The following is a 23,433-nucleotide window of genomic DNA, read 5'->3' as shown; positions in this document are numbered from 1 at the left end:
AGCACACACACACACCCCCAGCAGTGTACTGTGGCCTCTGAAAAAGTCAATCCTATCCCCCCCCCAAAAAAAAGGAGGGTGGAGAGCATCTGAATAAAGGTGGCAGAATAGTTTTACTCTCTATTTTGCTCAGGCCAGGTCTGTGAAGGACAGTGTCTAGTTATTGAAGCCGCATTTGCAGAGAAAAGGAACTAAGATGGTTTTTTTTCCAGCAATGGCTAATGGAGGCAGAATACCTGTCTTCAAATAACTGATGAACTGTCACACAGAAGAAACATTAAATTTAATCTTCATAGCCCCAGTGCCCAGAACTAGGAGTCATGGCTAGTCATGTCAATGGAACACATTTCAGCTCCATATAAGGAAGAACTTTCTATAATGAGGGTGATCTAAACATTGAATTTGGATGAATCAGGAGGTACAAAAGAGGACTTCTAGAGTATGGTAATTTCTGTTCTCTGCCTGGGTGGTAGGTACTTAAGGACTTTGTTTTATTATCGTTCCGCATCTGATACATGTATGCTTTCATATGCTCTTTTGTAGGTGTAATATATTTTTAAAAATATTGAAAAAATACAGGTGTCTAGCAAAGCAGTGACCTCCTTATCATCATGAGGGTCTAAGAATAGGCTGGGAGCACTGAGAGAAAGGATGTGATAGATGACCCCTGACCCTCATTCCATCTCTAAGATTCTACACATCTAAATATATGTGCACAATTATTAAAGGAACACTGTAAAAAATATTCTTAAAGTGATTACCTGTTAATTAACTAGGTCTGAGGCCTCACTCCGTTTTCACTACAACGATTATTGGTGTTTGCTAGACTATGATCTCCAAGTCTATTACAGTGATTATCATTTTATTGAGCATTATATAATGAGAATTAGATAGATACAGTCTTTGCCCACTTAAGATGACAAACAATGTGGACAGTCATAAAGAGAATATAGTGAGAGCCGGATATGAACAGTGAATAAATACAAGAGACAGCAAAAGGTTTATATGGCAAACAGGTCAAGGTTCAGCTTGGGGAACAAATACCCTAGGGTCTTAGAAGAAAACACCCTATATAAGTTAAGACCAAGAAATCTAGCCCTCTGCTCCAGGTAATTTCAGCAGGCTTTCTGAAAGAAGTGAACCTTCATAAATAGATGGATTCTAGGGATTCCCTGGTGGTCCAGTGGTTAGGACTCCCCACTTTCACTGCTGGAGGGCATGGGTTCAATCCCTGGTCCCAGAACTAGGATCCCACAAGCCACGCAGCATGATTCTGGCAATCAAACATTTGGTTAGGGCAACCTTTCTCCTAGGCTGACAGGGGGCAAGAAAGTCAGAATAACTTAAGTGGCCATTTCCTCGTGTTAATCTTGTTCTCCTGATCTGTTCCTTCTTGATCTCTCACTACCTTCTCCACAGTGCTGATCTGACATGAAGGAACCAAGACCTAGAAAAGGGAAATGAGAGGAAGGGGTATTTGTGGATTGTGATGGACGTGGAATCAGGGAGAGTCCTTGAGTCCCTAAGTCACTGCTAAATAAACAGTCAGGCTCTCTACTCCTTCTGGCTGAGCTGTGACTTTGGGCAATGCTACTTCTGCTTTGGACTCACTTAACCTTTAATCTGGGGATCCCCACTCATATTACTGACATCAACTCCTCTAGCCTCACAACAACCTTGAGTTGATGGGAAAACTAAACCAAAACACAAAATCCTATGAGATACTTGAGTCCAATGTGGTAAAATGGAAATAATACTTAGTCAAATTTTATTCTCTTATAATCATTTCTCTCACTTTATTGAAGAGGAAACTGAGTCACAATGAATGGAAATAAGTTAATTTCATATATACCCTTCAGTCTTTGACCTCATCAGTGTAAATAGTCTAAAGTGTTAGCCATGTCAGACTGTTTTGGGACCCCATGGACTACAGGCCACCAGGATCCTCTGTCCATGGTATTTTCCAGGTAATAATACTGGAGTGGGTTGCCATTCCCTTCTCCAGGGGATCTTCCTGACCCAGGGAGCAAATTCAGGTCTCCTGCACTGCAGGCAGATTCTTTACCATCTGAGCCACCAGGGAAGACTGTAAATAGTCTAATGTTACAGTATTTTTCTTTCTGGAATTTCCTGCCATGATCACTCTATAAACGGGGAAACCGAGGCACAGAGTGATTGAAATATACTGCCTCAATGTACTGTCTTCATAAGATAGTGCCTAGATGAGAAATTCAAGAACACTAATTCTCAAGGCAAAATTCTTTTTCCATTAGATTCCTATCCAAGTTTGAAACATTAAAGCCACTCAAAGTTTGTGAAATTAGGCGATAAGTGCTATAAAGTTTGAGTTCTTGATACCATGAACAGAGTAGGGTCTGGGGTGGCAACAAAAGTAATCAGGATCCTTGACTTTTATAAAGGGTTTCATAGTTGACAAGCACTCCACAGACACTGTTACACTCTGTCCTCATCAAGGACATCAATAGCATGCCGCTTTTACAGATGAGGAGGCTGAAACTCAGAGGCTAGTCAGAACACAGTTCATTAGGAAGGGGCAGAAATGAGATGGAAACTCGGGTCTTTTGAATCCAAGTTTACTGAAGACACACTTTGGGGAAAAGAGGCTACCCGGGTTTTACTGGGAGACTTGGTGGACTCTGAGGGAGGTAGGAAGAAGCTAGTCTTAGCAGCACATTCACAGAAAAGGAAATCACCATCATTAGGCATTTCAAATGATGACACAGAACTGCTCTGGGCACTGTGGGGACCTCTCAACTGCAACTCTAAACTCTGAGGGCCTGCAATCTAAGACAAACAATAAATATGTACATGACATACAGATGGTATCTAACCGTAGAGCTACTACAGTGATCTACAACAAGAATAGAGAGGACAGCCTGTGAGTGCATAAATACAAATGGGAACAATCAAGAAAAGTGAGCCAGGGAAGAAAGAAACACACACACCAATTCAGAAAGGGGTTTTTTGGAAGGAAAAAAATTTTTTGAGTTCTTTTTTCCCTCTCTTTTAAGTTAAGAAGCAATGGATTAGCTGTGTTGCAGCCAGAGTAGAGTGGAGAGTGTGAGATTTAAAACAGAAATTTATCCTTAGGCCTATGGAACAATCATAAAGATGGGTGGGAAGAGAGGTGGAAGGCAGTGAGTGGACAAAGAGGGCCTTTGAGCCAGCGGAAGTTCAAGAGATATTTACCTGTCTTGACTCCCAGACTGTATCTAAGTGTTTCCACCCCCATGCTTTCAGAAAACTCAAGCTCTCCACACTTCAGGAACAAGAAATTCCAAGTTGTGAAACCTGTTTGCAGTGGATGAAGAAAGCAGCAGTGCCATGGTGGAGGAGATAAGAACCTTGGATACGTGAAGGCAAGGTTCCAACATGAAGGCAAGAAGTCCCTATCTTGCCCTCAATCTCCATCTCCCCAGATTCTAACACCACAGGAGAGGTTCCCAGGGCAAAACTCACTTATCTGGATCCACAAATTGTGAGAGAGTTTCCAGTTTGCTTTAAACAAACCCAAATTCACCTGTTGAGTTTCAGGCCAGTGATGAGATTCTTAATGTAAAAACTCTTTTGGGCTCTGCTGGCATATGAACATTTCTCAATATACCAAATCAGACTCCAGCCAGGTAGAGATACCTATTTGTCTCTGTTAATTTTTGTTTACTCAAGTCACCCTTTGGAGCCTTAATTAGCAGGAGAGGCTGCAGCAGGGGACCTGTAGGACACTGGACCGTTTGCTTGTGCTTAGTCGCTCAGTCGTGTCTGACTTTTTGGGACCTCGTGGACTGCAGCCCACTAGGTGCCTCTGTCCATGGAATCCTCCAGGCAAGAATAGTAGAGTGGGTAGCCATTCCCTTCTCCAGTAGGATCTTCCTGACCCCAGGGTCGAACCTGGATCTCCTGCACTGCAGGCAGATTCTTTACCATCTAAGCCACCAGAGAAGCCCAGGGGATTGGGCTACGAATATGCAAAGAGTCCTATAATCTGATGCTGGCTCCTTGTAGAACGCAAGATCTTTGGAGGTAAAGTGCTGGCTTATCCACAACAATTTGAGACATGAGTCAAAGGTTAGCAATTTCATACTTTCAGAGGAGGCTGCTCATCCTAGTTTCTGAGTTGACACAAATACTAAGATCTGTATGGGTGGTATGAGAATGTGAGGATTTTTATGATGGTTCTTAAACTATTTTCACCAACATTTGTTTCTCTGCCATATTTATAATGTGCCGTTTTGTTCTCTAACCACTCTACATGTATTAACACATTTAATACAACCACGGTGAGTAGACACTATAGGTATTATGTTCATAGAGAAGTTGAATAACTTAACTAAGGTCACACAGCTAGTCAGTGAAGGCACTAGGACCTGACTACAATTTACATCATTTAGCTAAATCCCTTTTTTTCTTTCCCCACACTGCTCAGCTTGCAGGATCTGTTTGCCGACCAGGGAGAGAACCTGCGCCCTGGCAGTGAAAGCCTGAATCCTAACTACGAGGCAACCAGGGAACTTCCCAAATTCCAATACTTTGAAAAGAATGTTTAACCAAATACCTGACATCTACATATAAAGCATTGTTCTAGGTACTATGTAGAAGATACAAAGGCTATATAGACAGTTCCTGAACTTAAGGGACTCACTATATAGCTGAAAATACTGGTAAAATGTTACCAAGCCCAAGTTCATAGTGCTCACAGCATGACAGGGCAATAATACAAGAGGCGAGCTGTTGGGGCAAGGAAGAGCAACTTTTATTCAGAAAGCCAGGAGACAGAGAAGATGGTGGACTAGTTTCCCAGAGAACCTTCCCTGAGTTAGAATTCAAGCTTCTTTTATATTAAACAAGGAAGGGGGTAAAGTCCTGATTCCAGGATGTGTTAACTTCTTCCTTCCTGCAGCCATGTCCAAGAGGGCCTAGTCAGGAGGTTTCCTATGTGCTAAAGAAAGATGCTTCCGGTTAACACTCATTACATGGGAGGCACAGTTCCCAGAGGTGGTCCACTATGTACAATTTAAGATTACAGGCAGGATTTCTTGAGTGATTAACTTGAAGAAAAGCAATAGAATACAAAGGTTAAAGCAATCTGTTCTTCCCTATTACAGTAATCTATATATGGCACTTAAATTATTCTCATTTTATTCACCTATATAGGATTTTCTCACTAGAAAGGACCTTGTATCACCAACGCCATTCTCTTTTCCTTTTAAATAGAAAAGGCAACTGTAGGCCCAGAAGGGACCAAGTTAATAGCTAATTTACAATAACTAGAGAACAGCTAGTGGCAAACCCAAAACTGGAAGCCAACTTTTCTAAGTAATAGTGATGTTTCGTGTTCTTTTTGGCATTCAGGACATAAACGTATAGTTAGAACAGCGGTACAAAACAAAGTTTACTCCTTTATCCAAATTGTCATTCAATTCCATTTCTCTTCTTCGCTTCTGGCACATTCTTACTGATCATTTCAATTCACTTCAACTTTACTGATCCCCATTCCTCCCTTTTTTTTTCCTTTTGGAGTAAAACTAGGCCTTGACATCACTCAAACATACGGGGCTGGGATGGAGCTAATGCTGAACTGTTTGAGGTCCTTTACTAAGGTCCGTCTAGTCAAGGCTATGGTTTTTCCAGTGGCCATGTATGGATGTGAGAGTTGGACTGTGAAGAAAGCTGAGCACCGAAGAATTGATGCTTTTGAACTGTGGTGTTGGAGAAGACTCCTGAGAGTCCCTTGGACTGCAAGGAGATCCAACCAGTCCATTCTGAAGATCAGCCCTGGGATTTCTTTGGAAGGAATGACGCTGAAGCTGAAACTCCAGTACTTTGGCCACCTCATGCGAAGAGTTGACTCATTGGAAAAAACTCTGATGCTGGGAGGGATTGGGGGCAGGAGGAGAAGGGGACGACAGAGGATGAGATAGCTGGATGGCATCACTGACTCGATGGACGTGAGTCTGAGTGAACTCCGGGAGTTGGTGATGGACAGGGAGGCCCTGCGTGCTGCGATTCATGGGGTCGCAAAGAGTCGGACACGACTGAGCGACTGAACTGAACCGAACTGAACTATTAAAGAACCTTAAAGGAAGAACAAAAAGTGCTTTAGACAAGATGCTAGTCATTGCTTGAGCAGGAACAAAAGAAGAAAGGGGAGATGTATTTGAATGACTTAGGGAGACGTGCAAGTTGTTTAGAAGAGGACAAATTAAGACTAAATGCAGAGGGACAGGGATCAGCGAAGAAACATCTCAATCCCCTTAGGGGTGGGCGGAGGGAGTAAAAATGCCGAAGCAAGGCGATTCACAGAAAGCTTCACGGAGTCTTTTCAAAGTATCTGAAAAGGCTCTTTCTTAAGAGGGTAAAGAACGCCCTCTGAGGTCCGCGGGGGTCTCTTCCCATTGTGAAGCCTCTCGTCTCTGGGAGGTCGCAGGCCCCTTTTAAGGAGAAACGGAGGACCCCACCCTCTCAGTGGTCTGGGGGAAGCTTTCTGTCGGAGCCGGGTCCCTTCCAGTGAGAACTGCGAGGTGCCCTCCGGCGACAGGTGAGACCCCCAAAAGCACAGCTTCGTCCACACTCGACCGGCAAGAAAGCCCGCCACATCCCCCGCTAGTCCCGCCGACCACAGGCCGGCCGCCCGGCCACCGGCCGCGAGCGTGCGTAACGTGCCCCCGCAGCGTGACGCACGGGCCGCGCCGGGGAAGCTGCGCGGGCAGCGCGGCGGGAGGAGCGCGCGGCGGGGGCGGGGTGCGGGCGGAAGCCAGCGTCTGCGGAAAGGAGAAAGGAAAGGGAGACGCGGCTGGGTGCGGCGGGGCGCGGCTGGGAGACCGGCGGGAGGGCGCCGCCTCCTCCCCCGCCCTCTCCGCTGAGGATGGAAGTGACGAAAGCAGCCGAGGAGGTCACTTCCTGCTGGGGTGGATGAGGAGGAGCCGGAGACGCCGCGGAGGAGACCGGACCGAAGACCGACCGTGCCGGGGAGAGGTGAGTCCCGGCCTCGCCGCCGACCCGTCCGGGCCGACCCCCAAGCTTCGGCGGTGACGGCGTCCCTGCGGCCGGGGCAGCGGGGAGAGCCACGTACTAACCCTGCTGGGCCTCCCCCTGCGCGGGGGCGGGGGAGGGAGGGGGCCCCCGTGGCTTAGGGGCGACGGGGACCCGGGCAGCGTTCTCGCGGTGGCTCCGCGGAGCCCCAGACCACGGGGAGAGGAAGGCCCGGTCCGGAGGCAGGTAGATAGGCTCCGGGGGCTGTGGAAGCCGGGACGCGCGCGGTACCGGGCTCTGCAAGCCTCACTTTATGGGGAATGGTCGCAATCCGAGGGAAGGCAAGGGGCCTGCCGGGCTGTGCAGAGTTAAGATGAGTGACCCTACTTCGACAGTGTGTCCTCGGAGTGAATTTGCGAAAGGCATGAAGAAGGCGCCTCCGGACTCCTGGGAGGAAGGCCTTTATAGGTGAAAGCGGAGAGTTGGGATGTCAGGAGAGAGCTTCCTGGGCACGTCATTGTTGCGGCGAGGTTTGAACCCCAGAGTCGTCGTGAGTGAAGGCATTCCCGTGTCAGGATAATGACCCCCTCACCCCGACAAAGCAGCCTCGTTGTTAACGTTCAAGGCAGCTTCCTGGAGTCGTGGGGAAATTAGTGTTTTTCCTCCCTCATTGTCACGGAGATGGAAGCAGTCAGGAGAGGAAACTCCTGCCTCAGCTCTGGGGCCTTGTTATTGTGTATCTTGTGTATGTAACTGTGTGTTTCTGTTTGTTTGTTTTTCTCCTTCCTTTGGGGCATTTATCCATCCTCATTCCTTGGTAATTTCTTAGACCGAAACTTGCTGGTTAGTCTTCTAAATGTGTATGGTGAGGGGGGAAAAATAATTTCAAAGGATCTAGAGGAATCCTAGGTTAGATGAAATTTCAAGATTAGGAATTTGTATCCACCCCGCCCTAGGGTCACCAAGGCACCTACATTCCCTCTAGACTCCTGCTAATGTTGGTGCTGAGGGCCTGTCATTCACCCTGGGGAACTGCCTGAGTAAGGGTAAATCTGCCTTCTGCTTGCATCTCTCTCTGACCGTTTTACTCTTCCCTGCTTTTTGCTGAAGGAGTAACTGATACAGGCTGCTTGCTGCTAGGAGCAGGAAATTTATTAAGGAACTGTAAATCTGGATAGAATGAATTCAAATCACAGCCAGACTCCCTCCACTTGTTGAACAGAAGGTTCCCCAAAATGCTTGCTTCTTTTTTCCTTTCTATTAAAGGGAGAAAATGTAAATTTTTTCCTCAGAGAAAAATGGGAGGAGTGTGAGTTTTCGTGTATAGAGTAACTGTACATATGGTGTGTTTACTTCCTGTATCCCAGGGTGTTTTTCAAGGAGGAAGGGGCAGTTTCTGCCTGGGAGGAGTTTTCCTTTTCCCATCTCACATAATTTAGGAAAGTAAATCAAAATCAGATGTTCATTTTTGAGTGGCAATCAGATGGATTTGGGTTTTGGTTTTTTTTTTTACTCTTTAAACTGGTACATCTGGGTGAACTCAGGCTTGTGTATCTTGGCATCTGGGCCTGTCTAGTAATAGAAGACAAACTGTTTGACTTGTTCTGGCTGCCTTTTTGGACTCATTTCACCATACCCTTCCTTTTTTCACGTTTGAAAGATTGGTCAGGAGGGAGAAAGCAAATATTAAAAACAGTGTTTACTATTTGTGGTTTAAAGTCAGGTAAGAGATAAATTATAGTCTTTGAAGTTGATGACCTGAGAATCATCATTTCACGACTTGAGGATTAGCACTCTGGAAGTGACATGTTTGGAAGAGGGTTACATAAGGAGGGAAAGATGAGGAAATGGAAGTTTGGGGAAAGGCTGTGGCAGAAAACCCTGGGAGGATAATAAACACAGAACACCTTGAATTAACTGACGTGGTTTGTGTCTCTCAGCAGGAGGGTGAAAATGAAAGCGGGCTGCAGCATCGTGGAAAAGCCAGAAGGAGGTGGAGGTGAGCAGGAGTTAATCAGTCATTCTCTGATGCACCTGGAATGTCCCTCAGCGGTTCCTTTTCTCTTCACTTGGGCTTGGTTCACAAATGCCAGACTGTGACTGACCGCCTCTTGACAGGGTAGATACTGCTAGGACAGTTGTATGCTTTTTCCTATGGATGAATGTTAACAAATGTGGTCACCACACCCTCATTTCCAAGCTTTCGAGTCTCTTTCCTCTTAGGGAAACAATTCCAGCCTTGGGGAAAAGGTGCTGTTTTCTAAAACATTGTCTTTCCTGTGTGTTCCCTTTGTAACTTTCATGTCCTCACAGGAAGTAGGCATGAGGTTTAGTAAAATCTGGAAGGGGAAAAGATTAGGACACCTGGCTGCTGCTACCCAACTCTTATCAGATTTAATGACTGCCACAAGGAAAGGTAACTTTGGTCTGCCTTCCTCTGCACTGTGGTGATTAGCCCCAGTTGACTGAAAGGGTGTTGGTGGCATGTTTGCACAGCACTCTAGAGTTTCTGAGCGTCGGAATGTGAAGCTGGGGATGCTGGTATGTATGTTCCTAGCTCCTGACTGCCTTGATCTTGCCCTTTTCATATTAAAGGGTATCAGTTCCCTGACTGGGCCTATAAAACAGAGTCGTCCCCGGGCTCCCGGCAGATCCAGCTGTGGCACTTCATCCTGGAGCTGCTGCAGAAGGAGGAGTTCCGCCATGTCATCGCCTGGCAGCAGGGAGAGTACGGGGAATTCGTCATCAAGGATCCGGACGAGGTGGCCCGCCTCTGGGGCCGCAGGAAGTGCAAACCACAGATGAACTATGACAAGCTGAGCCGGGCTTTGAGGTAGGGAAAAGAATTCCCAAATCCATTGTGCTAACAGATTGGAAAGAGGCTTAAGTAGTTTGGTAGATGTTGGATAAAAAGGTATTAGGTGATGAGAGACGACACTAGTGAATAACGTGTAGCTTTATACCGGGAGTAGAAGAGCTGTTAAATCTGGGTGGCACAGGCACAGGAGGAGAAAGGCATGTCTTTGGTTGTATGTAGGAGGGAATCCCAACGTGGCTGGCACTGGGTCCTGACAGACGATTCTTCTCTGTAGGGGGCGAGAATGTGTGGTGAAACCTGGATTGGAGCTCATTTGTAATCCAAAAGATTAGTTTAGACTTCCCTGTTGGGGAATGTCTCTTTAGGCTCTCCTGAAAGAAACTCGAAAAAGAGTGAAGCAGGCATGCAAGAGGACGGCTCAGTGCATGGCGGGGCCCTCGCTGTTGAGCCAGTGAGCTCAGTGGGCTGTTGGTCCGTAGGTTGCGCCAGCTTGTCTAAAGATTGGTCACTCTAAGCTTTCTCAGGTTCTCTTTTCCCCTTGTCAGTCTTTATATTTCATAACCCTTTACCCCTCCAGGGGTGTTTATAATCTATGCCACTGAATATATGCAAGGTTCTAGGTACATTGAAATTCCCCTGCCTTCCTTCATTGTGTGACCCCGAATGTAAAATCTGAGCAGCAACATTGCTGGAGCCTCTCACTTCTTTTGAAAGTGAAGTAGGCCAAGCTGACTGCTGTTTTCGAGCTCAGAATGTACCATTATTTGACCTGCCAACATAAAACAGTTCTACATTCCTTTGTCTATGCCTTGAGCTTAGGCCTCCAGACTAACCACATCAGGTCTCCCAAGAGATTTGCCTGCCCCCACCTGGGGAAGGCAGAAAAGAGAAACGAAGCAGTGACGTATAGTGGAACAGGAAGGAAATGGACTAAAGAATTGAAACCGTAGAGAGATAGAGAAGAAAAGTGGTTGGGGCTCGAATAGGTGTACAGGATCTCAAAGAGAGACTGTCTTTGTAAAGGACTAGAATCTTGTTGAAAATTGAATCTGAAAAGTAAGCTCTTAGGTCTCCCGGCTCTAACCTGAGGGCAAAGCTGCAAAAGAATGATATAGTGAGAAAGTTCGCAAGTAAATACTCAGAGCAGGAGCTGTTGATTGTCGTGGTTACCTAAGTGTATCAAAAACGGTCAGTAGCCAGAAGACGACTTGACACGCATTCTTGTTTTTACAGATACTATTACAACAAGAGGATCCTTCATAAAACAAAAGGGAAAAGGTTTACTTATAAATTTAACTTCAACAAGCTGGTGATGCCCAACTACCCATTCATCAACATTCGGTCAAGTGGTAAGATGCAAACTCTCTTGGTGGGGAGTAAATTCTGAGTTAAAAAAGAATTTTAAAAACCCAGGTCTTCAGATTTGTCATGCTTAAGGGGTATTTAGAAACACCACAGTAATATGATCCCCTGGATTCCCTCTGCCAACTATTCTCATTATTCTAACAGGAAGTGATAGACTGCAGCAGTGAGATAGATTTGGTTGATTTGGGTCTGTTTTCTGCATATTATCTGTCATCTCCTAGATATTATTACATTGTTTTCTTTAGGAATATTATTCCATAGGTTTGTGTTGATCCTTAAGTTCAGGATTCAGAATTTCAACACCCAGCCTAGTGGCTCTTTCACAGACAAGAACTAGTTTCTAAAACACTTCCGATTTTCTATGAAACAACCAAGCTCACCCTTATCAAGTGAATCTCATCAAAACCACAGCATCCTTGATCACAGGAGGGGAGGTTCAGATGTTTGCAGTGAAAAGCAGTGCCTTTGATCTGCACCAACAACTCCTCGGAGAACAGGACTCTGGGGTTACTTGACCTTCTCTCCTCTGAAGTGTTGCAAGGCTTCGCCTCTAGGCTCTCCACAGGATAGCTTTCCATTACAGCTTTTTACGGAGGTTTTGGGTCTGCTTCTCAGCGAAGGAGAAGGCAGTTTCTGATAAGGATGTTTGTTTGTTTCAAGATGCAAATCAGGCCCCTGCCTAAGAAAATAGATTGTATTTTACTAATTTCTGAGGAGTCCATCAGTGCTCTGTCTTTATGGAACTGTATAAGGCAAAGAAATCTGCTTATGACTCTGTAGTATTACAACTTCTCAGAGAAAAGTTGGAAGAAACCTGAAAATTTAGAGCAGGGGTGTGGCTGAGAGAATATGCTGAGATCCTTGGCAGATATGTAATTACTACACACAACAAGTTAGGGCAGTTTTAGCTTCATGCTGCTATCATTACAGTTCCATCTCCCCTGTAACCACCCTCCTGTCCCTGGGGCATGCATTTAAAAAAAAAACTATTGGAATGCATCTCTAATTACAACCTGTTTTCTTTCCTTGTGCCTGAGGGAGAGGTGTTAGGAAATCAAACCTGTTCTAACCACTGGCATCTTGTTTCCTCTATTTTTCACTCTTGCCCCCTCCCTGTGTACCTAGAGGAATTTTGACTCTAGGAGTCAGTTCTTTGCATCAGGTGGCCAAAGTACTGAAGTTTAAGCTTCAGCTTCAGTCCTTCCAATGAACATTAAGAACTGATTTCCTTTAGGATTGACTGTTTGGACCTCCTTGCAGTCCAAGAGACTCTCAAGAGTCTTCTCCAATATCACAGTTCAAAAGCATCAATTGTTAGGGGCTCAGCATTCTTTATAGTTCAACTCTCACGTCCATACATAATTACTGGAAAGACCATAGCTTTGACTAGACGGACCTTTGTTGGCAAAGTAATGTCTCTGCTTTTTAATATGCTATCTAGGTTGGCATAACTTTTCTTCCAAGGAGCAAGCGTCTTTTACTTTCATGGCTGCAGTCACCATCTGCAGTGATTTTGGAGCCCAGGAAGATAAAGTCTCTCACCGTTTCCATTGTCTCCCCATCTGTTTGCCATGAAGTGATGGGACTGGATGCCGTGATCTTAGTTTTCTGAATGTTGAGTTTAAGCCAACTTTTTCACTCTTCTCTTTCACTTTCATCAAGAGGCTCTTTAGTTCTTTACTCTCTGCCATAAGTGTGGTGTCATCTGCATATCTGAAGTTATTGATATTTCTCCCGGCGGTCTTGATTCTAGCTTGTGCTTCTTCCAGCCCGGCATTTCGCATGATGTACTCTGCATATAAGTTAAATAAGCAGGGTGACAATATACAGCCTTGAGGTACTCTTTTTCCCAGTATGGAACCAGTCTGTTGTTCCATGTCCAGTTCTAACTGTTACTTCTTGACCTGCATACAGATTTCTCAGGAGGCAGGTCAGGTGGTCTGGTATTCCCATCTCTTTCAGAATTTCACTGTTTGTTGTGATCCACACAGTCAAAGGCTTTGGCATAGTCAATAAAGTAGAAGTAGATGTTTTCCTGGAACTCTCTTGCTTTTCTGATGATCCAGCAGATGTTTGCAATTTGATCTCTGGTTCCTCTGCCTTTTCTAAAACCAGCTTGAACATCTAGAAGTTCACGGTTCACGTACTGTTGAAGCCTGGCTTGGAGAATTTTGAGCATTACTTTGCAAGCATGTGAGATGAGTGCAATTGTGTGGTAGTTGAGCATTCTTTGGCATTGCCTTTCTTTGGGATTGGAACGAAAACTGACCTTTTCCAGTCCTGTGGCCACTGCTGAGTTTTCCAAATTTGCTGACATATTGAGTGCAGCACTTTCACAGCATCATCTTTTAGGATTTGAAATAGCTCAACTGGAATTTCATCACCTCCACTATCTTTGTTCATAGTGATGCGTCCTAAGGCCCACTTGACTTCACATTTGCATTTTTTTCTATTGAAAACCCACAAATCCAGCCACTTGGATAACCTAAATGGGGACCAATATGCTTTTCCAGGAAAAGGAAGTCTGGACTGTCACTCTGTGAAGACTCTGGCCTAGCAGCCACACAGTAGTGGCCTAGAACTGCCTGTTGGGCCAGAAGGCAGCTGAATCAACATTGATTCTTAACCAGACTCAAGATCCTGGTCAGAAAATCATGGGGAAAGCAAAAAGTCCGTTTCTTTTAAGGATACGACTGGTTTTTTACATCCTGGATGCAGATAACCCCAAAGAACTAGTCAATAGTTCATAGAGAACTTTTACCCAAATAGACCAAACATTTCAGGTTAACTTCTACTGATGACAAAGAAATGTAATGTTTATTGAACGTCTGCTTCATGGAGGTACTTTGCCCGGTGTTTTTGTGAGTTAACTCACGCCACTCTCCCAGCTTAGTAAAGTATATGTCTTAGTATCCCCATTTTAAAATGATAACACTGAGGATGACAGCAGAGTCAAAGATTGAGCAGGGTGGCTTGAATACAGTTACCTGTTGGACAGTTTCTCAGGAAGCAATTCTTGAGCCATTGAGCTATTGAAATCTGGCTCATATTTAATAGATCATATGTTCCTTCCCTGGATTTGGGATTCATTCATTTGTTCAACAGATAATGTGTTAAGACTTAAAAACCAAAGAAAAGATTGTGGGGGAGTTATTTCCCGCAAGGAACTTAAAATTTAGCAAGAGATAAGATATCGATGTGGAATGTGATAAATGCTCTGAGAAGCAGAGCTGTGTGGATTTAGATCCTGGAGGCTAGAGTGATCTTGTCTAGATGGTGGGCTGATACAGTTGGGCTGCAAGTTTTTTAATATTTACATCAAAATGTATTTTTAATGGACTTACAAGAAACACTGGAAAGATGCAGGAGATACGTAGTAAAAATGCTTACTGGTCAGAGTCTGGGGGCAGGGCAAACCAGTTCAGGGATGAACTTGAGACCTCTCTACCCCACCCCAGTTTTTTTTATATTTATCCTTATTTTAGAAAACTTTCAAGCTACAAAAAAAATTGAGGGGGAGAAAATAAAACTGTGAGCACCCATATATCCTCTGCCTACAATCACTAACGGGTAACATTTGCTTTATCTGTATATGTAACTTTTTCGAGATTAAGTTACAGATGTGACACTTTATCCCTGTGTGCTTCAGTGTGTCCTCCCATGCACAAGGACATTCTCCTCCTCATCACAGTAACATCACCAGACTCAGGAGACTTTACCATTGCTCCAGTATTGTTATCTAATGTATGGTCCATATGCCTTTTAAAAGTTTTAGCTTTTTAAACCATGATTATTTTCTAAAGAAAAAATCATGTATTTCAACAAATACATGGAATTTGCTATATGCTGGTACTAGTTTAAGGACTTCACAAATATTAATTCTTGTAGTTCTCATAGCATGAGGATTAGTCCTGTTATCATCTGTTTTACAGGTAAGGAAACTGAGACTTGGAAAGGTAAGTAAGTTACCTAGAATAACATCGCTATTAAGTGATAGTGCCAGGGTTTGAACCCTATCAAGGGCCTTATTCCCATTTTGCCAAAGGGGTTCAAAACCCATTGGTTATTTGTACCAGGCTACAAAGTAGAAGGTGCTAGAACTAAGATTCAAACCCACATTTTCCAGCCCTACTGAAGTAGGACTGCTGCAGCTAGTTAAAGTGAAAGTGAAGTCGCTCAGTCGTGTGCAACTCTTTGCGACCCCGTGGACTGTAGCCCACCAGGCTCCTCTGTCCGTGGGATTCTCCAGGCGAGAGTACTGGAGTGGGTTGCCATTTCCTCCTCCAGCAGCTAGTTAAAGGGATCCAAAATGCTACCTCCAGATTGCCTTCCTTCACTCCCTCTAAACCCACTTGGAAAATGCCCTGTATTCTGTCTCCATTTTTGCAAATTGACAATGTATCTTTAGCCCGTGTAGAGACTGAGGTATCTATCTTCCAGTTTGAAAAAAGCAAAACAAATGACTGAATTGTTCAGGAGACGGGACCTTCTTTATCACCTCCGCTTCTCTCCATGTTATACTTATTCAGTCCACCAGCACACAGAAAAGTGTTTTGGAGGGGGGGTGTTTTGGGTTTTTTCTTTTGCTTTTGAATAAATGTGCTATTAATACAAAATCAAGATCCAAGAGAATAAAAAAAAAGTAGAATCATAGCCACCATAATAGGCTGGTAGCAGAAATATTTTTTAGAGCCCACCCCCACCCCCACCCCCCCGAGTCTGCTCAAACTGTATACAGGTCCATCCATCTGTTTTTCCTGATCACACAATTAAAATCAGTGGTTTTAGAAAAAAAAAACCTATGGAACAGTTTTCTGCAGAACATCAGTTTGGGAGATGCTGCTCTGGCACAGTGTTCTTCAGACATGTGTGCCGAGAAAGCTTGGATTTGCCACCTGACCCCAGGGTCCTATCTGAAGATGACTCAGTTATAACAAGAACAGGAGAACACAGCTGATTGCTGGCAGTTCCTCCCCACATCATATCTTGTGCACCTTTTTGTTTCTTCTCCTGTATCACCACACTTGCACTTATTTGGGTTTTTCTTACTTTTTCTTCTCCTTTATCCTTCCCTCAAGGTAAAAATAGCCCTCCTGACATCATCAGTGATAGAAGACACTGATACCTCCCAGGAGCCCATAGGGCCCCTCAGGCCTCAGACGTCTTAGGCTCTGATTATCAGAACGACTTTTGAGGGCAGTAGAGAACTTGTGAGCCTCTGAAGTTGACTTGTGTAGTGCAGTGTTGGTTTCTGCTTAGAGCTTCAGATCTCAGTCCACAAATTTGGGAGACAGGTGGTAGGTATTAGACTTTGTTCCAGCCTCCTCAGTGGTTGAAAGGCATGGAAAGCAGGATGGGAATGGAGATTGTGATACAGAATTTGTATAATAGAACATAGATTTGGAGAGATTGAAAAATATTAGACTCTCTATACAGAAGTGGTTGTATGTCAGAAATGATAAAAGGTACACCATGAGAACCTGCCTTAACAAACATGGCCCTTTCTTGTGTTCTGTTTTTATTCTTAAAATGTGGTCTTGCTCGTGTTCATATTTGTGAGGTACAGGGTCTTCAAGCTTTTAATGCATTGTTTACATACATTACCATCCCCAGTTTTGTCTGTTGGTTTTGGTTTGTTTGCTTATAGACGTGGCCCAAATAACGAAAACAAGGAAAGACCGTTTGCAAACCTGAGAACTGAAGCAGGTGTTATATGCTGTATATACACACTGTTACAGTCATCCATTCAGCTGATAGTTATTAAGAGCCTACTAATTACTCAGCTCTGAGCTGCTGGAACTCTACTTGCAAATGAGAAATCCCTGCCGTCATGGGGTTTAGAAAACAGATAAACAAGTAAATGACATTTTAGATAGTATTGAGTACTAGGAAAACAGTGCATAAGAGGCTGGAGAAAGGCAGCAACTAAATTGAATGAAGGAAGCGGAAAAGACAAGCAGGTGAGATTCAGTCCAGCTGGAATGTTTGTTTCCCATTGCTCTTCAGCATTTTGTACTTATTTAGCGACAATCAAATTGCCAGTCATGCATGGCTAGACCTCTAAAGTGGCCTTTTGTCTTTCCCGCCCTCACAGGTGTGGTTCCCCAGAGTGCACCACCAGTGCCAACAGGCTCTTCCCACTTCCACTTCCCATCACTGGACACCCATTCTCCAACTAGTGATGTGCAGCCAGGGCGGTTCTCTGCTAGCTCCCTAACTGCTTCTGGCCAGGAGTCAAGTAATAGCACTGATAGAAAGGTGGAGCTTCCAGAGCTGGAGGATGGCCCAGCCGCTGACTGGCGCCGGGGCGTGGATCTCATGTCCTCCCGAAGTGCCGTGGGTGGAGGGATTGGCCACCAGAAGCGCAAGCCTGACATCATGCTTCCTTTGTTCTCCAGGCCAGGGATGTACCCTGACCCCCATAGTCCCTTCGCCGTCTCTCCGATCCCAGGCCGTGGAGGCGTCCTTAACGTCCCCATTTCACCAGCCCTCTCCCTGACTCCCACCATCTTCTCCTATAGCCCCTCACCAGGCCTGAGCCCCTTTACCAGCAGCAGTTGCTTCTCCTTCAACCCTGAAGAAATGAAACACTACCTTCATTCTCAAGCCTGTTCTGTGTTCAACTACCATCTGAGTCCACGGACATTCCCTCGGTACCCAGGGCTCATGGTGCCACCGCTGCAGTGCCAGGCGCACCCCGAGGAGCCATCCCAGTTTTCCATCAAGCTGCAGCCCCCACCTGTTGGGCGGAAGAACCGGGAGAGGGTGGAGAGCAGCGAGGAGGCAGCCCCTCTCCCTGCTCCCACACTGACTCCTGTCCTACCGAGGATTAAGGTGGAGCCAGCCTTGGAAAAGGCTCCTGAGAGCCTCAGACAGTCGGCACAGGAGGAGGAGGAGCGCTCCCAAGAAGAGGGCACTGTGCCAGGCAGGACCACGGAGGAGGAAAAAAGCACCATCTTTGCCCGCCCGGCTGCACCGCCTGTGTGGCCTTCTGTACCCATTAGCACCCCAAGTGAAGAACCCCTGGAGATGTCTGAAGACAGTGAGGACAGGCCTGGCAAAGAGCCCGGGGCACCTGAGAAGAAAGAAGATGCCCTGATGCCCCCCAAGCTTCGGTTGAAGCGGCGCTGGAATGATGACCCTGAAGCCCTGAGTAAGAATGGCAAGTTTCTCTGGAATGGGTCCGGACCCCGGGGCTTGGCAACAGCCGCTGCTGATGCTTAGAACTGGAAGAGGATTGGGAGCTGTTTATACTATAATCAAACACACACATGTATTTATGTAGCAAGATTTCAGGGTGGGGGGTGGGGAGGGAATTAAGACTGATTTGATCATTCTAGGGGTGTAGACTTGTATTTTTGTTTGGGGATAGGATGGGGTGTCTTCTGTTGTAATTTAGGTGGGATGTGAACACACTTTTTCCTGGTGAGTAGGACGGGATTGGTATTGAACTGAAAAGAGAAAGAGCCTCTGTTTCCTAGTGAGGCTTACACTTTGACAAACTCCCAGAGGGCCAAGAAAACTGTTTGGTCCCATAATAGTTCAGGTTCCAGACTTATTTCTTTTCTATTGTATTTATATATGGAAAGCCATTAATGAATTTATTTTGCTCTGAGAGAGACACATAAAGGGAAAGGGGCATGGTTGGGAGGTTGAGCAGCGAGAGACCATTAATACTAAGTATTTTGCCTGAAATGTTTCTTTATAATTATTTCAGGGGAGGAATAAGATAATCTGTCTTAGTGGGGCAGGGGGATGTTCACGTGTTACTCTCTTTCTTTTTCCCTTTGTTGTTGTTTGGCTTTTTTTTTTTTTTTTTTTATATAGAATGTTTTCAGGAAACATGAAATGTACTGCCAGTTAGAGCGGGGCTGGGAAGGCACAGGCACCAAGCCTCAGCTACGTGGTTGAGACAGGAAGCCCTGCCGTGAATTTCTTGGACATTTCACCTACTTCATCTATTAAGAAGCCATGAGGAGTTGTAAACTCTTGTTCAGGGAAGAAAGAAGAGGACAGAAGGAAGTAACCTGATGCCTTTAAAAACAAAAACACAAAAATTATCTTTTTTTTCCCACCATGGGTTTGGGGAGCCAAACCAGTGTGTGACTGAGCGAGTCGACTGAGACGCAAGTGGAAGACGTCTCTCTTGTGTCTGCTGCTCTTACGTTGTCTCCAGTCAAAGCCTTAACAATGAACACACTTCAGCATGATACGGGTCTGTCAGCGTAAACCTGTAAAAGGGCACGGACAACTTCTCAGATAATCCAGAGGTGTCAGAAAATGTTAGACTTCAAGCTGGTGTTTAACCATGCCCACCTGATGTTATTGGGATGGGTAGCAGAAAGGCAGGATTGTGGGCTTTAAGGGCAAGTTATACTTGGAAATGCAGAAGGTAGCTGGGGGTACAAGTGGATGTGTATGAGGCTGAAGGGAGAGGTGGACAGGAAACACAGATGGCAGACAGCTGCCACGAGGGCTGGTGGGAGTGAACAGCGGGTGTCTGTCCTGATGTGGTGGTGCCATTCTTGCCATACCCATCCCCCTAGATCATACTAATTCTTAAGATCAATTGACTGTCTGTGAAACTCCAGGGATTGTTTCTTCATGGGAAGTTCTGTTCCATCAGCTTCAAAGGAATGGGAAGGTATTGATCAAAAATGAGGCAAAAGGGACCTGGACTAAGGGCAGACAGAATCCGCAGCCAGCTGTGTGTGTGCGCGCGCACATGTAGTACATAGTGTGCAGAAATACCTAACGTGGCTCAGCCGCATGAGCAGCAGAGGGAGAAATACCTGCATATCTGGTGGGGGCAGGAAGTGGGCACGGGGATGCTTTCAAGAAATTCCTGACTCCATCTTAGCCTGGGTGAACTCTATGTACTAAGAAGCACTTGAGGGTTGTCTTTATGGTGGGGGTGGGGGGGTCTTTTTTAAACTGGAGTGCATGCTTGAGAGAGGAGCCCAGGAAAGGTTAGAGCAGGTGAGTGAGTTATTAGATGGCTTAAGATGACTTGAGTCCATCATGCCTTTTTTTTTTTGGCAGTTGTCCTCCCCTTTGTTTGAAATTCCATGAGTGATTTGTCTTTCCCTGGAAAAAGGATTAGGAGAGTGGTCCCTAACAACTCAGGCTGCCTTTGGTTGGTTGTGTTTTTGTCAGTTCCTTTCTCTGTACCTCGACTTACCTCGAATCAGAAAAGCAAGCCCAGGCAGGTGGAAGAGGCATCTCTGCTTGGCATTGCCCAATCTAACCAGGGAGGCTGGCTGCCCACCACCTCTGTCCACTGGAGCAGAGGCGCCGGCAGGTGTCAGTATGAACTCAGGAATAGACATGAGGCCTTTAAAGAGGGAGAAAAATCCATGATGCGTACCTGTAACCCCCTAGAACCCAAGTGCCAGAATTAATTCCTAGATGCTGCTTCTGTTTGAATGAAAAGTCACTGCTTTTACACTTGAAAAACACTCAAAAAATGTTCCAACTCCATGAAAACTGTTTTTGGCTTTAAGAAACTGTTTGATGTTTAACTGTTTCCTTTGATTGCCATTCCACCAGTAAATTGTTGGTTGATTTGCACTGCACACTGGGGTTGGGGGAGGGTACTACTCAGAGCCGAACTTGGGATTGCCTGGGAAGTGGACCAGGGGATGTGGCAGTCATTGATATTTCCTGGGGCAAAGCGGTGGGAGATAGTTTTTCTCCCTTAAGTCCACTCCTGGCAGCACCTGTCACAAGCCTGGCGCAAAGCCAGGTCATTCTCTTCTGTGAACATCTCATCACTGACAGCATGTGGAAAGGGGAACGACACCAGGTCTATTTTCCCTCCCCATTTTTTCCAACTTGTGCTGTGCCAAATGTTTAAAAATTTGCAGACAAATTTTGAAGTTGTGTTAATCAAGAACGTGTTCTTGCAAGCCGTTTGCTTTTCTGGCTGTAGAGAAGAAAATAGTATAGAGATCTCTTCAGGGCATCCAGCCTTGCTGAGTGTTTTTGTTTTTTAAGAACTGCTAGGAGTGAAAAATGAACAATAAGTCCCTCCAACCCCAGTTTTCAAGCTGCACTGCATTAAACCCAGCTCGCTAACAGGGAATCACTGCACCCTAGTCCTCAGTGGGCCAAGAAACTCAGAAGCATTAAAAGAAAAAAATAGTTAAAGTCTATCACTTTTTACCAAGCGGGTAGAGTCAGTCAGTTGGCTGTTTGTCCCTTGTTTTTTATTTATTCCATAAATATATTTGTGTTCTTTGTTTTATAGACAGTAATGGAATATACTTTTAAATTTGGGGGGGAAAAAACTGATCAGTCTTTCAAGAACTGTTTGATTTTTTTGTTCTTGGGGTGGGGTGGGGCGTTACCTGTTAATTTGTTTTGAAATACTTAGGCATTCTTATAAAAATGCCTAAATAAAATTGTGTTATAAAATTGAGATGCAGGGATTTTTGGAAATCCACATGTGAAAGGTGACTTCACTAGTTACCCGCTTAAGCAGAATAGTGTGTATATGTACATAACATGTAAGTAATCTTCACTCCATTGTGCAGTGCCTTTTAGATGTTCTGCTTTCTATAAAGTCTTCAAATTTTTGCATATATATATATTATATATATATGATGTAATGTTATAGAAATATATGTATAATATACATATTTTTTCCAGGGGTATCTGATAGCTCTGTATTTTGTTATGGAAGTTGAAAGAAAAAAAAAAAAAGTATTTTACCTCAGAAGTTAAAAGTTAAATAAAAAAGAAAATACTTTTAAGTGATGTTTGCAGAGTGTTGGTTTTGTTGCTGACACACCAAGCCAGGTGGTTGTGCCGGAGCATTTGCTGCGTGCATACTCGTTCACTAACCCCACACTTTATTCCTGTTGTGCAGGAACCAACATAGTGAGGGTCTTAACAGTTCTGGAGATGGTCAGTTTCCTTGTGTCGATTGCTGCTGCTAGATAGAATACCACTGAAGCCACAGACAAGTTGGTTGGGAAATGTCACCCTCAAAATTGATTTGAGAATTCATTCAGAGTATATGGCAAAGTCAGAAACAGTAGGCCACACTTTGTAATGAATCGGTTCATATGAGGTATTCAGAATAGGCAAATCCATAGAGAAAACATAGGTTAATGGTTGCTGGGTAGAGTGGTAATGGGTCACATTTTCTTTTGGGGGGGGTGATAAAAATGTGGAGTTAGTGATGATAGTTGTACAATTTGAATTGAATTTGACTGCATTAGCCTCTCCTGAAACAGTGACTTCTCTGATATGTAATAATCGCAATAAAGGTGGTTGTGTTGTTTTTTGGCCGCAGCTTGCAGAATCTTACCCAACCAGGGATTGAACCTGTACCCCCTGCGTTGGGAGCACAGTCTCAACCACTGGGCTACGAGACAGGTCCTTTGTTTTGTTCTTTGAGTATATGAAAGGCCAGTGCGAGGGAAACCTAGTATTGCCCAGAAGAGGACAAGAGTCGAGAAGGAGGAGGAGGGCTAAGTATCACGTTACGCACCTGAACAAAAATGGTGCCAAGCTTTTTGTTGTTCAGTCGCCAAATTGTGTCCAACACTGGCAACCCCATGGACTGCAGCATGCCAGGCTCCTCTGTCCTTCACTATCTTCTGGAGTTTGCTCAAATTCATGTCCACTGAGTTGCTGATGCTGTCTAACCACTTCATCTGACGTCCCTTCTTTTGCCTTCAATCTTTCCCAGCATCTGTCTTTTCCAATGAGTCAGCTCTTCACATCAAGTGGCAAACACTGGAGCTTCAGCATCAGTCCTTCCAGTGAATACTCAGGGTTGATTTCCTTTAGGATCGACTGGTTTGATCTTGCTGTCCAAGGGACTCTTAAGTCCAGACTAAGTAATCTCATTTTACTCTTGAGATAGGCAAAGTGAGCCCAACATTTGTAGAGTCATAGCCAGGTGTTAAATTTGACTTCTACGAAAAGATCCTGTGAGTTCGAGAAGGCTGGAATTTATGAGGGGTAAGGCCAAAGAGGCAAACTAGAATGGATTATGAAGGGTCTTAGGAGATACCTAGAGTTTACATTTTATTCTGCTAGCAGTGGTCATCCCCAATATTATGCAGAAGAGTCTGAGCTAGGCCAAAGAGCAGGAAGGCCAGCTTGTGAAGTGAACATCTCTGCCATCGTGAGACTATTAACTCATTTTGGCAGGAAAAAGTGATGTGATAGAGGCTGGCTGGTTGACTCCCACAGTTCAGTCGCTTAGTCGTGTCTGACTCTGCGACCCCATGAACTGCAACATGCCA

At 44.8% G+C, this 23,433-nt stretch overlaps 1 protein-coding gene across 3 annotated transcripts; it reads left to right on the top strand.

Moving 5' to 3' along the window:
- Positions 6,718–21,924, top strand: ETV3 (ETS variant 3). 3 transcript variants are annotated; one of them, XM_018046334.1, is made up of 6 exons: positions 6,831–6,993; positions 8,931–8,989; positions 9,586–9,823; positions 11,042–11,157; positions 17,268–18,326; positions 19,001–21,924. In XM_018046334.1, exons 2-6 carry the CDS (start codon positions 8,944–8,946, stop codon positions 19,018–19,020), a joined length of 1,479 nt encoding a protein of 492 aa, XP_017901823.1. In that variant the 5' UTR covers positions 6,831–6,993; positions 8,931–8,943; the 3' UTR covers positions 19,021–21,924. The 3 variants fall into 3 exon arrangements, with proteins under 3 accessions (XP_017901821.1, XP_017901823.1, XP_017901822.1); XM_018046332.1 differs by having other exon boundaries at positions 6,718–6,993; positions 17,268–21,924; XM_018046333.1 differs by having other exon boundaries at positions 8,934–8,989; positions 17,268–21,924.

The sequence above is a fragment of the Capra hircus genome, chromosome 3, assembly GCF_001704415.2.
Source record: "Capra hircus breed San Clemente chromosome 3, ASM170441v1, whole genome shotgun sequence".
NCBI classification, from domain to species: domain Eukaryota; kingdom Metazoa; phylum Chordata; class Mammalia; order Artiodactyla; family Bovidae; genus Capra; species Capra hircus.
Note: the sequence above shows the minus strand (reverse complement) of the source record. Positions and strands in the feature narration are given on the sequence as shown.